This window comes from Patagioenas fasciata, chromosome 5 (assembly GCF_037038585.1).
Source record: "Patagioenas fasciata isolate bPatFas1 chromosome 5, bPatFas1.hap1, whole genome shotgun sequence".
In the NCBI taxonomy this organism is placed as follows: domain Eukaryota; kingdom Metazoa; phylum Chordata; class Aves; order Columbiformes; family Columbidae; genus Patagioenas; species Patagioenas fasciata.
The window spans coordinates 67,714,695-67,732,050 of NC_092524.1; the positions used below are offsets into that span (position 1 = coordinate 67,714,695).

The following is a 17,356-nucleotide window of genomic DNA, read 5'->3' on the forward strand; positions in this document are numbered from 1 at the left end:
CCAAACAGAATATGGATTTTATTCCCTTGAAGAACGCTGGCTTAACACAAGCAAGAACTCACTTCTGCAATCTCTCCCACTTTTATCAGCAATTTTCTGGAATAAATCTCATGAAAAATCAACCTTTCTAGGGGAGGGGGCTCTTACTGGGCTGTGGGGAGAACAGAGTGAAATCTTGAGTTGTTTCCTTCCATCCTGGAATGAATGTAGTAACCAAAGAACAGACTTAAGGAATGGAAAGACTATTTGCATCGTGATGTCTTTTGTCCCTCCTCTACTTTTGCCCATGGCACAACCGCTGCAGCCTGTCTGATGCTGAAGGTTCAAAGCTGTTGTGTTGCTCAGCCCCATCTCCTCTGTGAGTGTTGCTTGTGAGAGGGAGCTCTTTTGAACACCCCCGGCTTCGTACCATTGTGGAATGAGAAAACTTCCTGAAATGCTGGAAAAAAGACTTGCAGGACAGGAAACTTATTTCCTTTGCTGCACTGGTGTCTGCTCGTCAGCATCTCCCTGTCTGGAGTGGCTTCCTTTCTTCTGGTGGAGAACCAGATTTGCAGCCTTATTCTCCTGGGTTTGGCTGATTTAGTGTCCTATCTGAAAAAGTGGGGCTGATTTTGCTTGGTAGCTGGTGTATGTGGTCTCTCACAACGTGGTGGCGTCGAGAAATCATAAATGCTCCAACTGAGCCTCGAGTGGAGCTTGTGGTTGCAATAAATGCTCAGAAGAGTCACATTTTTCAGGTACTGAGCTGGCTGGTATATGGATTATATGCCGCATGGTGCTTGGCAGTCCATAGGATCACTGGGATCCTGTGTCCCACAGCGTCTGGTCACCAGAACTCCTGTAGTCCACCAGTATAAAATCATGGAGGCATTTGGGCTGCATCTGTACCTCCCTTAAAAGAGTGACGTCTTTCCAGCATCAATATTAGACACACATGCCATTCTGCTCCTATTTTATTTTCCTTTCTAGTTCACCTGATGCTCTTCAGTTATTTGCTTAAAATCCTAAACCATTATTGATCCAACTAATGCTCACCCTATTGTGTTTTTTTATAGGCGAACAAAGACGTGTTAGAGCAGATGGAAAGAAGGTAAGAAACTTTCTTCTTTTGAATCAGAAACTAAAGGAAAGATCCATTTTTTGGGGGGGAGAAGGGTTATTGTTGATAACTAAACTTCCGTCAGAGATTAACTCTTTTTTCCTAATACTCTTGATTTCTCAGTGTGAGAGAGAGAGATGATAAAATCAAGACAGTTGAAGAGCTGCTTGAGGCAGGACTCATACAAGTGGCTAATAAGGAGGAGGAGCTGAAGGTAAAATACCTCATTATTCTTTATGGCAAAGTAGCGATTAAGTACCCTTGTGCAAAGTGTATGTTTGAGTGCTCATAGTGCAGTTTGAGATCGTTCCCTTTGAATAGGAAAAGCATCTCGCGAAGACAAGGTTAAAACCTTTTTGGTAAGATAGACTAAGCGTGAGCATTGATGGTGTACAGTAAGTGCTTCTCTCTGCTTAGTCTGGAGCAGGTTTTACTAGGATTTTTACCGAGTGTCTTTTGGAATAATGTGAGTACATATCCAGAGCTGGATGCTTGGCCTAATCTGCAACAAATCAGTCTTTAGGAAAGGGTATTTTGTAAAAGCTTGGCGGTATGGGGCTCTTGCATCTCTTTGCCTACTTGGTGATCAGAAGGACTGAATAGATCATAGACTAGTGACGCTTCTGGGGTGATGCTGAAGATCCTTCCTGTTCTGCTTGTAAAGAAGATAAGGATGAGTGATCTGGAAAGGCAATACAAATATCCCTATCTGTTTTCAGCTGGGCTTTGCTGAAAACTGTCCTGGGTGTAGCCAAGACCGTTCTCACTTTCTTAATGTCCCGAAATTCCAAGTGCATCGCTGAGACCCCTGTGCTGGGGTGGGGTTGCACACTGTGAAACCGTCCCATTACTAACCAGCCAAAGATGTGAGGACATTGCCTTGATGTTTCCCTGGACTCCAGCTTCCTATATATAGATTGAAGTCCACCCCAAATTGTCTCTAATGAATAATTAGTCCATTGAATACTTTGGCTGCAACTGCTGCAGGGAGGGGGTCTCTTTCAAACTTTCAAATTCTTTCACTTGTTCTAAACAAAATGACTTTTTCATCAAGCTTAACACTCTTTTTCCCCAACAAATGAGTCTTTCATTATCTGTGTGTTTGCTTTCAAAGGCACTGCGAACGGAGAATTCATCCTTGAGAAAAGAACTTCAAAGCTTGCAAATTCAGCAGTCGGAGCAGGTAGTACTTTTCATCTAAAACTTTTATTGCACCTAAGCTAAATCTGAAAGAATCTTGCTGTGGTTGCAAAAGTCAAGGGAAAAAGGTGAAGATGTCTTTTGAAGCCTGTTGGCGGAGCATCCTGTTTTCTTCCAGCGTTGGTCTGGAAGCTGATAATTCTGTTGAATAAATCCTTTGCAGAAGTGTCAGAAATGTGGCAAATGTAAAAGTTCCGATCAGTTCTGGGTTGGTTTGAGTTTGCCACGTACCAAGATGGCTGTGGGTTGTCTTTTTCCAGCAAGCATGGCTGGTAGGCAGCTCATTCTGCATCAGCTTCATTCTGACTCTGATTCATTCCCACTGGGGCAGGTGTGACTTAGCCCCCTTCTCTTTATGGCTCTGTTCAGTAACACTGTCACAGCATCATTGTTTTTGATGTGTGCTCGGTGCCTTTCCTTGACATCCAGCTCTGCTTGGACAGCTCAGGACACCACTTAGTTTCTAGGAAATCATTTGTGGGAGAAGAGCGGCACAATACCTGTGCAGACGGCAGTAGCACCAATAGGAAAAGGTTTAGCTGATCAGACGCTGGTCCTGAACCTCAGCCTCTCCTGGTAAAGATGGTGTGGGTTTGCTTTTGCTTTCCTGGAACTTGCAGCACACCTGGTATTATCGGGTTGCCAGAACTCGAGACCAACAGCAGCTTTCTCAGGAGCTAAAAATGGATGAAAACTTCAGGCTCCTGCATAGTTTCCCCAGTGCCAAAGAGCTCAAGCTTTCTACTCCTTAACCCTCAACGCTTGCAGATTGTTTTCTCTTCTATTTTCCTAAGTTGAAACTCTGTTTTGAACAGGTTTCCTTCCAATCACTGGTGGAAGAACTCCAGAAAGTGTAAGTTACTGCACAGTTTAATTTCTGATCCTTGCTTCTGTCTGTATTCCATGATTACAAGTATTTTGCTGGAATGATTTGCTTTTAACTGGGTGAGGGGTGAATGTGTGTGTCAGGAAGCTTTATCGCTTTGGAAGCACATCAAGTCAGATCAATACCTTTTAGAAAATGCAGTTGCTTCTCTGGTAAGCAATTAATTTCATAAGCCTAACTTTGATTAAACAAGGAATTGCACTGAATTGTCAGAAAATTGTTTTTATTCATTAACACTCTAAAAGGAATGAGCTCATTTGCTCTATGTATATATTTGAGGTGGATAAATACTTTGCTGGAATGTCTACTGAAGGATGAAGTTAAGTGTGTGTCATTCCAGGGACTACTGATACCTTAGTTTGTATTTTTAGACAGTAATAATTTAACATATGAACTAATGGTATATAAAGCCAGCTCGTTCTACACTATTGCCACTCTTATTCCTCCTATTTCTCCTGCTCGTTCTGTCTGAATTTGGGGTTGTAGTGAGCGGTGGCACCTGCAATAGTGGGAGGTCCCGCTGTGGATGCCAGAGCCTAGCGATGCGAGAGCAGAATCAAAACTTGGGTATTTGCCCCAGCTGCGCATTTGTTCAGCTGGCTAATGGTGTTCTTTTGATCTTTTTAAGGATCCATGAGAAGGATGGAAAAATCAAATCAGTGGAAGAACTCCTACAAGCTGAAATCCTTAAAGTAGCAAGCAAGGAGAAGACTGTGCAGGTATTTATCTCTGCAATATCTACCTTTCTTTTTCTGTGTCTGTGCCTCTGATTACCATTTATTTGTTACTGCATGGCATTCTACAGTGATGAATTTGTAGCATCCATTTTTGTGGCGTTTTTGTGTTTCCATTGTCCAATCCTGTCTGTTTTGTCATTGAAAAGGCTTTGACACAGGAAATAGAGGCTCTGAAAGAAGAAGTAGGAAATTCCCAGCATGAGATGGAAAAACAGGTAAAATAACTGTAGTGCCAGAAGTGTGACCCAGCCTTGAATGCGCTGCTCCCTCATTTCTGTCCTAGTTTTTCTTTCACTGGTGAACATCATTGGGTAAGGGAAGTTTTCAGTGATAGAGCTCCGCTATTCTTGGATATAAAACTGTAAATATGTAGTGTAAATACTGCTGTCCTTCTGAAATCACAGTCCTCTAGATGCCCAAGCTTTTTGGACTTGTAGCATGAAATTGGACAAGAATTGCTATGACTTGAAGCATTGTAGCATTAGCTCTGGCTGGGCATATTGCATACTCTCCATGTAGTAAACACGAAACCCTGGGACATCCTTTGCTGACAGCTCTGAAATCTCAAGTGCTGAAGGTGCTTCTCCTTTTGTTGGCCTTTGTGTGTTGCTTTAACAATATTCCTGGCCCAAATACTATCTGGTTTCCAGGTAAACCTAAGACTGTTTTCTTTCCAGTGTCCAAAGAAAGCGTGTCTTGGCAGAGTAAGCTTTACTTTAGCCACCAGGAATGCAGAAATGGAGGAGTATTGGCTTTTTTGGCATGCTTGCTGTTTTGTGTCCGAAACAGCGGGTCCCCACGTTTCCTTAGGGAGCCCATTCTGCAGGCAGCTGGATCCATCGCGCTATCAGGAAGTTTGCTTGCTTGGTTGTGTGGGTTGTATTTTTTGGTCTGCACTTCGTTTGGTTTTTCTAGCTACATTCCAACATGTCACCTCCTTTTCTCCTTGCCTTAGTGTTAAAGTTTTGTCCTTTTTAGGCAAAGCATCACAGAACGTGTTTCCATCTCAGGCTTTTCCTCCCAAGCAAACTCCCAGGAACTGGAGGAATTATTTGTGTGTTTTTTCCTTCCCTGGAGGTGACACAGAGCCCAGAACAAAATGCAGTTTAGAGTTGCCATCCCTGGAAAGCTGCAGATGAGGGATACCTGCTCCAAAGGTGGTGTAGACGCAGCTTTTGGCATCCTGCAAGTGGAACAGAGGTTTTTGGCAATGTGGAAGCTCCTTCTGTGTTGGGGTAGAGGACTAACTAAGCTGTTTGGACAGCCAGTATCTACACAGCCTGTCAGGCCTCTATACAAAATTCAAAGGGTATATTCCTACTAAATTTGTTTCTTCAATCCACGTTCAGCCGTAGAATGAGAATTTAAGGGAGCACTGAGGTTGCAGAGAGCACTAAAAAGCCCTCGCTTGCACAAATATCTAAATGACCTGGGTTGGCGGCTCTGGTTTGAGCTGCAGTTGGTGCTGAGATGGTTCTCATCAGTGTCTGCTGCTTTTGTGCTGGCAGGGTGCTGAGCTGGGCCTGCGTGTGTTCCCATTTGCACCGTTTTCCGCTCTAGAAGTTGCGTTTTAAATGTGGAGAAAGTAAATAGTGGAGACATTTGGCTTCTCATTTATTTTCTCACAAAAAAGGCGTGTTAATGCTGATGTATCTGTAACAAAGAGCGCCTATTTTAGTAATGTCTGATGTTTTCTTTGCTGTATTTCACCTTAGAGCAGTTGATAGCATTTATGTGTCTCTACCATGTGCACTGAACTGCTGATTGTTTTCTTTAGGTGTCGATCACATCACAAGTCAAAGAACTTCAGACTCTGTAAGTACAGTTGTTAACATGTCTTATCTGCCCTGTGCACTGCTGGTCTCCCTGCCCAGGTCTATTTTAAGTTAGAGTATTCTTGCCTGGTGTCTGCACTTTGCACAAAGTGAGCCAGACTTTTAATGCTGGTCTTGGTAGATGTGTCTCCTTATGAAATACCCGGTTGTGTCGGAGGTGGCCAACAAGGCAAAGTGCTGCATGGCTTTATGAGCCCCACTTAACCTGCAAAGGGTGAAATTCAAGTCAGGAGGGAAGGACTTAGGCAAGGGACTATGGCAAACTTACCTTGGTAATATCTGTGTTGTAGCTGGGTGGATAAATGAGAATTGAGTCATGATCGTCAATCCCTTGTGTTCCCAGCTGGGGAGGAGGGAGGGATTATTTTTAGATGAGGAAAGCACACGTGTATGAAATCCCTGCAATATACGTCAGTTCAGAATTTGTCTGATTTCGCTTAACGAGCGGTACCATTGATCAAGGGCATCTCCTGCTAATCCAGACTGAAGCGAAAGTGTTCACACGTTGATTTTTAGTGGGTGAATTGTGTTTGTGCCTTTGATCACACAGACTGCTTTTGTTTGTTGTGTGCTGCAAAGCACGGGATGATAAAAGACAAAGGGTTTATGCTGTGTGTTTAATGGTGCAGGTTGAAGGGGAAGGAAAAGCAGGTGAAAACCATGGAGGCCTTATTGGAAGAGAAGGAGAAAGAGATTGTTAAGAAAGGAGAATGGCTGCAGGTAACCTTCCTGAGTATTCTAAAGGGAAATAAACTCTGTTGCAGTATTTCTGGCTGTGGAAAAGCTACATTTACACTTCTAAACTTGCTTTTTTCCCCCTGTAGGGTCAGGAAGATACAATCGCACAATTAACCAGTAAAGTTCAGGAGTTGGAACAACAGAATCTACAGCAGCTCCAACAGGTATGTCCTGCAGAATGAATCTGCTTTGGGAGTGCTGCTTGGTGGAGCTGGAAGATGTTGGTTTTGTCCTCTACCTTTTGTAAAGGGTTTACATTGGCTTCAACCTACAGAGATGTTTAAAATCCTACTTGACTGAACTGGTAGTCCGGTGGAGAGCCTGCTAGTTCAGCTGTGTTCATCCAAAAGAGGTTTTACATAAATAGCAAGTTCTGAGAGTTTTTCTTTAACCTGGATGATACTGTCCTTGATGAGGAGCTTTAGCGGTCTGAAAACTTGGAAGCTCATAGACAAAGTCATGGAGAAACTCCCACTGTAACTGAATGTAGCGGCTCCTCTTGAAGCGCTCAGGCTTCACTGCGATTCCTTCCTGCCTTTACCTGCTGTGGAAGCCGTAGCTGGTCAAAATATTTTGGCTTTTCATTTCCTGCATTGGAGTTCAAAATGCAGGACTGGACATCCTTGAAACCAGGTGTTACTTAATGGAAGAATTTTTCCAGGACGATGGTACTCTAGTTGAGTTTGGCTTTTTGTCAATGATAAATTGGGGAAACTGAGTTGCATTCGTATTTGGGGTGAATGTCTACACAGGCGTTCATCCCAGGGGAAGGTGGCATGGAGAGAAATTGGCTGGTGTGAAGTTTGGGTTGCTTGGCATAAGCTGCGCTTCCAAAATCCATTTTATGTTTAGATATTCTCAGAGCAACGTGTGATGCAAAATTTCTGCTATTTCTTTGGCAAATGTCTCGCAACCTGGGTGGTGCCCCCGCTCCTGCAGCGAGTTGCTGTTAAGTGGAAAGCTTTACCGTGCCGTCAAAAATGAGGTTGGCAATCGCTTTGTTTTTTAGGTATCTACTGCGTCCCAAGTCCAGGACCTGGAGAGCCTGTGAGTACACTTAGTAGCAGTTTTCTCAAGCGCCTGCTGTTAATAGGCGCTCACTTTAGCTGAAATTGGAATGTATGAATGGGTTTCAAGAATTCTATGGGCTTTGCTAAAAGAAGCAGTTGGTGCCGATGGACGCGCGTCTGCAGCCGCGTGTAATCGCAGCGCTCGCACGCTTTGCGACGCTGAGGGATCGCCGAGGGCTTTACTAACTAGTGAAACTGCTGCTACTTCATGCGTCTGGTGGTAATTTCTCCTTCTGTTTAGCATGTTTAGAAGAATGGGGATTTAAGTGCCTGTGGCTGAGTCGGTTAAAAGCAATGAACAGTTTGCAATTTTCAGGCTGAGATGCAACAGCCAATTCTCCTGTTTTATGGAGAAACTGCCAGACTTTCCTCTGTTTTGACTCTACTTTCGTCTGGCTGCTCGAAGTCAGAGGAAGGTTGGACGAGGCTGTGCCGAAAAGGGCTTTGTCTTCAATGCGGCTCTTGCCATGTGCTGCCCTCCCAGCAAAACTCCTGTAGAGCCAGATGGTGGTATCTCAGGCAACCTCACCTTTCATAGCATCACAGGATGGTTTGGGTTGGAAGGGACCTTCAAAGGTCACCCTTGGGACACTGTCCCTGGCACTGTCACAGCTCGCAGGGTTTGCTCAGGTGATTCGCGGCTCCTCTCCTGCTTCTGCTCCGAGTGCTGTTGAGATCAGCTATGAGTAAATGAATCTGCTGATTGACATGTGAAATAACTAACTTCAGACCAGTTCTTAGCAGGTGAGTGGTTGCAATACAGCTGGCTTTATTTTTGCTAGTTTTCTGCGTTTAGAGCCATAGTGCAATGGTTTTTTCCTCCATGTGACTGATGATTGTATATAACATACTAAGCTTAGTTGTTCTCTGTTGCTGAAAACACTGTCCCAGCTAGAGTGTGCGTCCCTTTTTCACATACATTCTTACTTTAACCCTTTTTTTTCTTATTTTCTAAACTCTCTCTGCAGGTTGAAAGGGCAAGAAGAACAAATGAAGAAGTTGAAAGCTGAGGTGGAAGAAAAAGAGAGAGAAATTGCAAGCCAAGTTAAACAATTACAGGTAAACTTCTGATAGAAGCATCCTATTGTAAGGAGCGTATATATTGTGTGTACGTGTATATATATGTATTTCTTTTCTTTCAACAGGATGTGCAGAAGGAAAATGAATCTTTTCAAGTTCAAATTCAAGAGCTAAAGCAGGAGAGCTGCAAACAGGTACGGCTTCCCGTTGCAGTGTTACCGAGTGAAGTCAAAGCGGGTGGTGGTAGCTTGTATGGATGATGTGGAAAACCAGTAGTTGCGTTGGCCGTGCTGCAGGGCTGAACTACACTCAGACAGCTTTTCCGTTGTCTGTTCCTGCTTCCCTTTATTTGCAGCTCTTTCCTACACCTACTGTGGTCTTGTCTGGCTTTTCAGCCCTGTTTTTACACACCGTATCACAGCCAGAGGAGGCTGGACAGGACTCCTCAAAGGCCAAGAGTGCAGCTCCTTAATGTTGCAGCAACACCTGGTTAACAAGGCAGATCACACCCTCTGCATCGCTCTCTGTCGCTGATCTGCTCCTAAGGACTTTCTGATCTATTTTATTTGTAGGCATCTCTGGCTGTCCAAAGCGAGGAGCTTCTGCAAGTGTGAGTACTGCCAGAAGTTTAATGTGATAGATAAGCGCTTCGTTTCACTTATTGCTCAGGAAATTTAAGAGGAAATAAATGCCAAATGTACAATATCAGCGTGTGAGAGATGGCTGGTAAAAAAAGTAATCTTTAATGAAACTTGAACGTAGATACTCTGCTCATGCTAATAACTCAGCTGCAGTCTTCTGCAGACAGAGCTCGCAGTATGTTGTGCCCACAATGGAAGCAAACAGTGATTGATTTAATTTTGAATGCGTGCCAGCTCAGCTGTGCGTCTGAAGAGTTAAATGTTCGTGTTTCAAGCAAAAGTGACAGGCATTTTTCTTGGAACTCCAGCTTAGTTAGAGGGTTGTTTGTATTATAAAATCATCTGGTGGAAATCTTTTCCTAGGGAGAAATCTCAGGGGTAAAAGCGTGTTATAACGTAGAGCTGAAGTGCACTGAAGAACTATTGGGAGCTAATGCAATACCAGCTTATACTGTGCTACACAAATTGCCGCTGTCATGCATTTTTGGCTGAATTATTTTTCTTTTAAGTTAAATGACTTATAAATTGTGACCTAGGTGCTTGTAGAGAAAGAATGCTCTTATCCAGCAGGCTATGCCTGTTTTGTGGTGGTGTTACCAGCGTGGGCTGGCTGATTTATCCTCGTCTAATGTGTTGCCTTTCCGTGGCCTTGATAAATGTGTGCAGATGACTGTTGTAGGCAAACAACAGCTTTACAATGGGCTTTGCTCTGGCAGCCCGCGGTTCACGGAGCAGTGGGAAGCAAGCGGTGCTGCCAAGTCACTGAGAGCAGCTTTTCAAAGAGTGTTGCTGGAAAGGAAATTAGTGTATGTGAAAGGGTGTTAGTGCTTCTCTTGGAAATTCTTTAACGTCCTCTGACTTGTTTATGGTTCTTTTTGCTAATGCAGGGTTGCAGGGAAAGAGAAGGAAATCGCCAGTCTCCAAAACGAACTTGCCTCGCAGAGAAATGCTTTTGAGCAACAGAGGAAAAAGAACAACGTAAGGAAATTCCCCCCCTGCACCCCACCAAAAACCCATCCCTGAACCCCCCAAAACAACCAAACCTGTGTGCACAACACTCCTCAGTGCCCTTGGGCATTCTGCTGAGAAAATGTTTCTGACTGTTGTCTGCTGCATTGTGTCCCCTGGACACTCTTCTCCTCTTCTTGTGGGAGTGACTGAGCTTTATTGCTCCAGGTTTCCTGAGCTTTTTGACAAGTCGCTGATTTGATGAGATGGAGGAGACTTGCTGGGTGACACAACTTGTAGCGACGTTTTCAGGCTTGGGTTCAGAAACATGGCCTTTGCCCAGGGGAGAAGAAAGGATTTGGGGAGGGAGGATGGAGGGGGCTGTGCTCTGAGTTGTGGTCCTTCTGTGGGGACACACGAGCAGGCTTTACCTTCAGGAATCTCAGATCTGGCTCCTCCCAGTCCTGACAGTGACTAATCCTGACCTGGTGAAGGAGGTGAGGGACAGCGAGCCTTCCTTTGCAGCAGATGCAGCATGGGTTGTTTGTGGGTGGAAGTAAAGGTTGTATCTTCCATCACAGCGCTGTGAAGTCACCTTCTTGGAACGCATTACCTGTGCAAGGCAAGACAGTGGCATCTTTTAAGCTATATGGAATAAAGTTGTTAAAATACAGGCTTTTTAGCTTGCTTGTCTCTCCTTGATAGCCTGTAAAACCCAATGAACACCATACAATAAACTTTATTGCCTGAAAGTGGGGCAGTATAAGGAAGATGCACAAGGAAGATACTGAGAATGTGAACTCTTGAGCAAGTAGTGTTGCTGAAGAGCTGAAATAAAGTAGAGGGAAAGTGTGTGGTTATTCTCAGAAGACAGATGAACTGGAAAGGTAGAACCTGTGTTTCCTGGGGAACTGCAAGATCTAAATCCCCTTGGTGGTGCAGGCAGGAATGTGGCTGCTGCTGGGGGCAGATTGTGCCCATAGGCCCCAGCCTTTCACATCGTGACTTTATCCAACCTTATTTTTACACCCTGTGATTCAACCCTTAGGGTAGCAGGCAAATGGAGGCCGTAGAGTAAAACTAGCGTAGGTACATGCCAGGATTTGGATGCCGCTTTGTGTGGTGAATTAAAAAAAACCCAACAAAATGCAGTCTTTCCAAAACACCCTTTTGCTAAAGATTGCTCTGAAGGTTGAAAAAAAATTAATCTAAATCCCAAGCGCCGTAATCTCCTCCTTACAAGGCCCAACATCCTTCCTAGATAAGAGCTGCGAGGCTCTTTTTATAAAGCTCCTGGCCTCCTGACGGAGCTTGTGTGTTGGCGTCTTGTGGAGTACGCGTTTGATGACCTCGCCAAGAAAGATGCAGGAGCATGGGATGGGGATGTTTCCATGCAATCTGGGGTGTGCTCGCCACTGGTGAAACCCCAGAACCCTCCCGCAGAGAGAGCTGCGTGGATAAACGCTACAGACTGAGGCCTTGAGCTTTGTTGCTTCTAAAATCAGCCCTGGCGTAGCAGATTTGGGCTGAGGCTCAAGGATTTACGCAGCTAAACCTGGTTGCGAGATCAGGGGCGTAAATGTGCGCGCACCTCCCTGTGTCCTCGGGGCCGTGCTGGGTTCTGCAACGCGACCTGCCTAACACTCTGTTGTGTAAGCTGTGGTTTGGTGTCTGTGTTCCTCACTACTTCTGAAAACTTCCCTCTTTTCTTCTCACAAGTGCAGTCAAAGTGTGGGCGACACGCTCTGCAGTAACACCTGGATCAGTTTTGGATATGGGGGGCAGGTTGGGCAAAAATTGGCGTTCTTTTGATTTCCCCTTTTCATTCAGACTTTGAACATCACACTTGTTTTTCGCTAGTGTACGTCACCCGGCAAAAATCACCTTGCGTTAACCAGCATTTAAATGCGAATGGTGGAATGTAATGCAAAATATATCTCTGAAATAAAAGCAGAAACAGTTTGAATATTGGCTGAACTGAAATCGTTCTTTCTAAAAATGATTAGGACCTTCGGAAGAAAAACTGGAAAGCAATGGAAGCATTGGCATCAACAGAAAAAATGCTGCAGGACAAAGTGAACAAGACCGCCAAGGTTGTAATGTTAACTGCTGGGAGCGATGTGTTAAGCTAGAAGCAGATCTGCAGCTGGTTTTTTAAATGAAACGGAGGCGTTTAACTTTTACTGCAGTTTAAATATAGTCTGTTCTGAGTGGTCATTCATATACTCACCTCTGCTTCTTCCTGTTGTCTTTAGGTTTCTTTATTTTATCTTTAGTTTGTGGGCATGCTCTTTTGTTTTTTTAAATATCTGCGTAATTGTTAGAGCTGTTGTGAATTGCGTTTTCTTTGTGGAGAGCTCTAGAATAAAAGCCATGCTGGTGAGCAACCTGCTTTCATCTACAGGGCTTTCACCATGCTCCATTGAATTTATTGGATCTGTGAAGAACTCAGACTAGATTATGATTTAAAAACCTGGGAGCTTCTCAGTAAAGTGGTCACCGCAGTGTGAATTTCCTCCTTGAAAACGTACGAAGCTCGCCAGTCAGAGCCAATGTTCAAAATGATACGGGGCACGAATCGCTCCGGAAGGCGTTTGCTACGAGCCTGATTTGGCGTTAATTGTCATTATGCAGATTTCAAAGAGATAAAAAGCACCGAAATAAAACCCCAAGTCGGGTGGGGAGAAGCAGAGGAGCTCAAGCTTGGGATTGTGTGTCTGTGTTGTGGCGACGTCTCCGCTCTTTGCTCGGCCCCACGTACCCGCTTTAGCTGTGTGCCAACGCTTTCCCTTGCGGTCGGAAACTTGGTCCAACAGCCGTTTGCTGCTTCTTGGTGGTTCCTAATTTGCTGAGAACTAAAGCGCTTGGCACAGCTTCACAGCCCAGTGTCTCCTGTTCGTTTCTGTGTCTGCATCTCGACCTCCTAACGCCACCGATCTCTTGCAGCAGGGGAGCTCAGAGCAGCGACGCGCAGTAACGCTGGTGTCAAAGAGGAAAATAACAGCAACTAAATATTAGCAAAGGATTTTTGCTGTAAACTGCCTTCTGTGCTGGGTTTCAGGCTTTCTGCATTTAACCTTACACAGGAGCCTGAGTGTCGTATGCCCGAATTAAACCCATCTGCCACAAGCACAGCGAGCGAACCTCCTGTGGCTGCTCCGCTTCTAATGTTAAATAAATGGAACGATGGATCCGTGGGGCCCTTGGCTCTGTGCATTTATATTTGCAGAGCAATGACAAAGAAAACCTGGAGGTTATCACACAGCTCTAATAATTATTTCCCACTGCATCCAAGCTTGGGGAAGGAGGGTGTGAGGGTGTCCCTCTTGAGTATTTAATATTGAGAAGATACAGTCTTGCTTTCTTGGCCTGGTTCAAATGTGCATTAACACAAAGTTACCTGTTGACTTTAATTCTCTGGTTTTGATGTCGTGATGTTGATTTATGGCGATTTTTTTCCCCCTAAAATTATGTGAAATAAGCATGGATTTATTTTTTTGCGAAGCGTTGACCCAACTTGTTTCTGATTTCGCTGCGTTTGAGGGGCAGGGCTGGTGTGATCTGTGGATGCAGTTACTCAGCTCAGTGTAGTTCGTGTTGTGCTGTGAACAAGCGAGCGATGGTGTAATTTCTGTACAAACAGGCTAGGCTGGAGGAGAACTTAATGAAAATAAAAGCTTAAAAGCACCAACAAAGGTGAAGGCCAAATTCTGAAGCAATTCACTGTCAATTTTTGAAGCAATTTACTGGCGATTTTAGAGACTGTAGGGCCTTTCTCACTTAAAAGAAGACTTTCTGGGCTAAGTAAATTACTCTAGGTGTAGAAGAGGCTGTTACCAGGTCTGTGGAGCGTGTTGCCCTGTTTCACGTGAGCCTTTTCTCTTGGTTTAGGAGAAGCAGCAACATTTGGAAGCTGCCGAGGTGGAGACGCGCCAGCTACTCCAGAAGCTGTTCCCTAAAGTCTCTTTTCCTTCCAATGTGGTAAGAGAAGGGGCTTTTCTACCCTCCTGTTGGGAGCTCAGGTCCTGCTGAGCCTTTCCGCACAGTCCCTTCTGCCCCAAGGTTTTTACAGTGGGACTCGTGTCTTCTTCTGGTGGTACCTGCGCTTGCCACCAGCAAAGAGGCAAAGCTGCGGGAGGTTGCTTCAATAAAAGTGTTAAAACAATTAAAAATTACCATACATTATGTGCCTCTCTGCCAGTTAATGTGATTCAGGAGGGTTTGTTTTGTTCCCAGAGGTCCAGGTGATTCCAGGTTTTATTCTTGGTGGCTTTGGGTTGTTTGCAAGGGTAGCGCTCTGGGTTAGTGTGGTTTGGATTGTGGGAATGATGTGAAGAGGGGCTGGAAAAATATCATCTGCATTTGACCTCTATAACATCTAGAGGCTTTGAAAATTCACGCTTAAAAATATTCTCAAATGTGCTAAAGTTTGTCTAACTAGAAATAGTCTTTAAAAATAAGCCTGCAGTTGGGAGGAAAACATCCTGAAAATTCACTTATTGAGGGTATTCTTGGCTTTAACCAAATGCTTTTCCCAACAGAGTCATAGCGAATGGTTATGTGGGTTTGAGAAGATGGCTAAAGAATACCTGAGAGAGGCTTCGGGATCCGAAGATGTCAAGGTAGGCATGAACGGTGGGCAGCTTTCTTGTGCCTGGCATAGGGCGTTTTCCAGGGTAAAGCTTGCAAATTGTGCTCTGGATTGTGGAATTCAAATCAATAAACAAGAAAATAGTTTTATGGATACTTGCATCTTGTAAATCAGAAATGTATTTGCATCTTTGAAAAGGATCTTGTGGAGTTTTGTGAAATTCAAAATCCCGGGGCCCTTTTGCAAATCATTAGTTTGGTTTTAGGTAACTCGGTGCTCCTGCAATAACTCCTGTAAAGGTCACGTTGGAGTATTGAGAGCTGTAGGTAAATGCAGCACTTGCTGTTATGTCTTTGCATAAGCTGGAAAGCAAGACCTGCAAACATGAACGATACCAACTTGCTTGTTGAAATGAGATAAATAATAGGACTCTAGACCACACTCTTACCAAGAAAGGTTGGACCAGATGATCCTTGTGGTCCCTTCCAGCCTGGTATTCTATGAACTCAAATCCATCAGCTGAGATGTGACTCTTCTCGCTGTTCTCCTCTGCCAGGCTATGGAGCAGAAGCTGAAGGAGGCCGAGGAGATGCACGTCCTGCTGCAGCTCGAGTGTGAGAAGTACAAATCGGTCCTGGCCGAGACGGTAAGCGGGATGCTGATTGCCGTGTGATATTGCTGGCCGCCTTTCTTCTGCTGCCAGCTTCCCAACCTTGCCAACCTCGCTTTCTTCTTAGGAGGGGATTTTGCAAAGGCTACAGAGGAGCGTGGAAGAGGAAGAAAGCAAATGGAAGATAAAAGTTGAAGAATCACAGAAGGAACTTAAACAGGTACTGTGATTTGCTTTGGGTTTTGTGGCAGCTGGGCGGTTTCTGCTTGAAGTCGCAAAGGGTGTTTGCAGTGGCTGGTGTGGAACATCCCCGGCCGCCTGGTTTGATGTGTGTGACCAGTGGGTGAAAAAGGTGAGGTCTGCAACCAGTACAATAGGAACAACCCCTCCTTGTAAAAATAGGATATTTTTTTTGTGCTTTGATACTCAGTTTCGTGCTAAGAGTGATTTATTTATTTATTTGAGGAAGATATTTCCATTTAAAAAACGCTAAGAAGTGGAGAAATTGTTGATGTCTTTAAATTTGTGGGGCTGTTCCTGTTGCCATCTTTAGAGCAGCAAGAACAAATGACCAGCACAGGTAGAAGGTATTTGACTGTTACACCCGGTCTGTGTCACAACCCTTTGCAGGTGACGCAGGAGGCAGTCGAATAACACGTAGTAATATTAATGCTGGCGGGATAGGAAGCCAAAGATTCAGGAATGTACATGTGTCCCATTAATGTGCTTAGGAATATACATTTTTTGATCCTGGCGACTCAGACTGTATTTCTCTCAAGCACCTGTGTTTTTCAAAGGCTGTTTGTGAACAGATGTAGACTCTTTGTGCTAAAATTTAAGTATCATATAAAACCAGTTTTTTGGAAGCTGTTAAAATAGTGCTTAATCCATTACGGCTAACTAATTACACTTGAAATCAGCTGCAAAGCTTTCCTTTTCAGGAAGGCTCTGTTGCTAGCAAAAATGGGAAGAAAAAAGCCTTTTATGTTTCTTTCCTAATCTAGAATTAAAGTAGGTCAAACTGTTTTTTTTCCCAAATAAATTATTTCTAAGGTATTTCTGCTTAGTAAATTTGAGTGCCAGAGTATGAGCCTGGAGCAAACAGATTTATAAACGTCTTGTTTGAGGGGCCTATAAAAGGCTGTCAGATTGTGAACTATAGATGTGCTACCATCTGCTGCGCTTACTCAGCCTCTAATAGGGCTGAATCTGCTGGGTTTGGTTGCATATGGGAGATGGATCTTCCTCTGTCTAGGAAAGATATTTCGCCTACTGTGGCTAATGGACAACTGGCTTAGTCCTTATATTCCAGATCTTACAGGCTCTAAATATGTGAGCGAGAAAGTTGTTCTCATGGAGACTAAGGATATTGAATTATTTGCGTGAGCATCTTACTTGAGTCAGTCGCTGTGATTTCATCCTTTATTTCTAAATCATAGAAGCAAGATTGCGTGTAGACGGAGAGTTTGTCTTAGACCAACCCAACTAAACACAATTCTCTTTATCTCTCTTGGACGCTGCAGATGCGTTCTTCGGTCGTTTCTTTGGAGCACGAGGTGGAGAGGTTAAAGGAAGAAATCAAAGAAGTTGAAACTGTACGTGCAATTGTCTTTCTCTCTCTCTTGAAAGCTTTCTGTTGCTTAAAACATGATTTAGGCTTATGCTCTAAGTCAAAACTTCCTAAGACTTCTCTACAAGTAGCGCAGCTTGTGCTGCACTTCAAAAATCCTTTGGGCAGTGGTTTTTTGAAGCTGGGTACTGGATATTGTCCTGTTTTTTACTTCTGTTCTCACCCACTGGGGCTCTTTCCTATGAGACTGAGCAGTTTACTCCTTGTTGATGATCTTGGGCTTGATTCTTTTCTTCTTGTTATCTTTTTGAAATGTTGTAGTTTAAATCTCTGCTGGGCAATCGGTGGATTTGAAATGCTCTCTAAATGTCAGGGAGTATTTGATAGAAACTATTAGCTAATAATAAG

The 17,356-nt window shown here is 44.0% G+C and overlaps 1 protein-coding gene across 12 annotated transcripts in view; it reads left to right on the forward strand.

Moving 5' to 3' along the window:
- Window positions 1-17,356, forward strand: part of KTN1 (kinectin 1) — an 83,746-nt gene that overhangs the window by 52,461 nt on the left and 13,929 nt on the right. For 5 of the 12 annotated variants that reach the window (XM_065838560.2, XM_065838565.2, XM_065838563.2 and 2 more), the window contains 20 exons: window positions 1,059-1,093; window positions 1,226-1,316; window positions 2,217-2,285; window positions 3,118-3,155; window positions 3,817-3,907; window positions 4,072-4,140; window positions 5,703-5,740; window positions 6,390-6,480; window positions 6,585-6,662; window positions 7,508-7,545; window positions 8,537-8,627; window positions 8,714-8,782; window positions 9,161-9,198; window positions 10,117-10,207; window positions 12,184-12,270; window positions 14,069-14,158; window positions 14,719-14,799; window positions 15,325-15,414; window positions 15,506-15,598; window positions 16,902-16,973. In XM_065838560.2, coding sequence (XP_065694632.1) covers window positions 1,059-1,093; window positions 1,226-1,316; window positions 2,217-2,285; window positions 3,118-3,155; window positions 3,817-3,907; window positions 4,072-4,140; window positions 5,703-5,740; window positions 6,390-6,480; window positions 6,585-6,662; window positions 7,508-7,545; window positions 8,537-8,627; window positions 8,714-8,782; window positions 9,161-9,198; window positions 10,117-10,207; window positions 12,184-12,270; window positions 14,069-14,158; window positions 14,719-14,799; window positions 15,325-15,414; window positions 15,506-15,598; window positions 16,902-16,973 — 1,440 coding nt within the window. The remainder of the gene's footprint in view (window positions 1-1,058; window positions 1,094-1,225; window positions 1,317-2,216; window positions 2,286-3,117; window positions 3,156-3,816; window positions 3,908-4,071; window positions 4,141-5,702; window positions 5,741-6,389; window positions 6,481-6,584; window positions 6,663-7,507; window positions 7,546-8,536; window positions 8,628-8,713; window positions 8,783-9,160; window positions 9,199-10,116; window positions 10,208-12,183; window positions 12,271-14,068; window positions 14,159-14,718; window positions 14,800-15,324; window positions 15,415-15,505; window positions 15,599-16,901; window positions 16,974-17,356) is intronic. The other 7 variants (XM_065838566.2, XM_065838568.2, XM_065838562.2 and 4 more) reach the window with 4 other exon arrangements.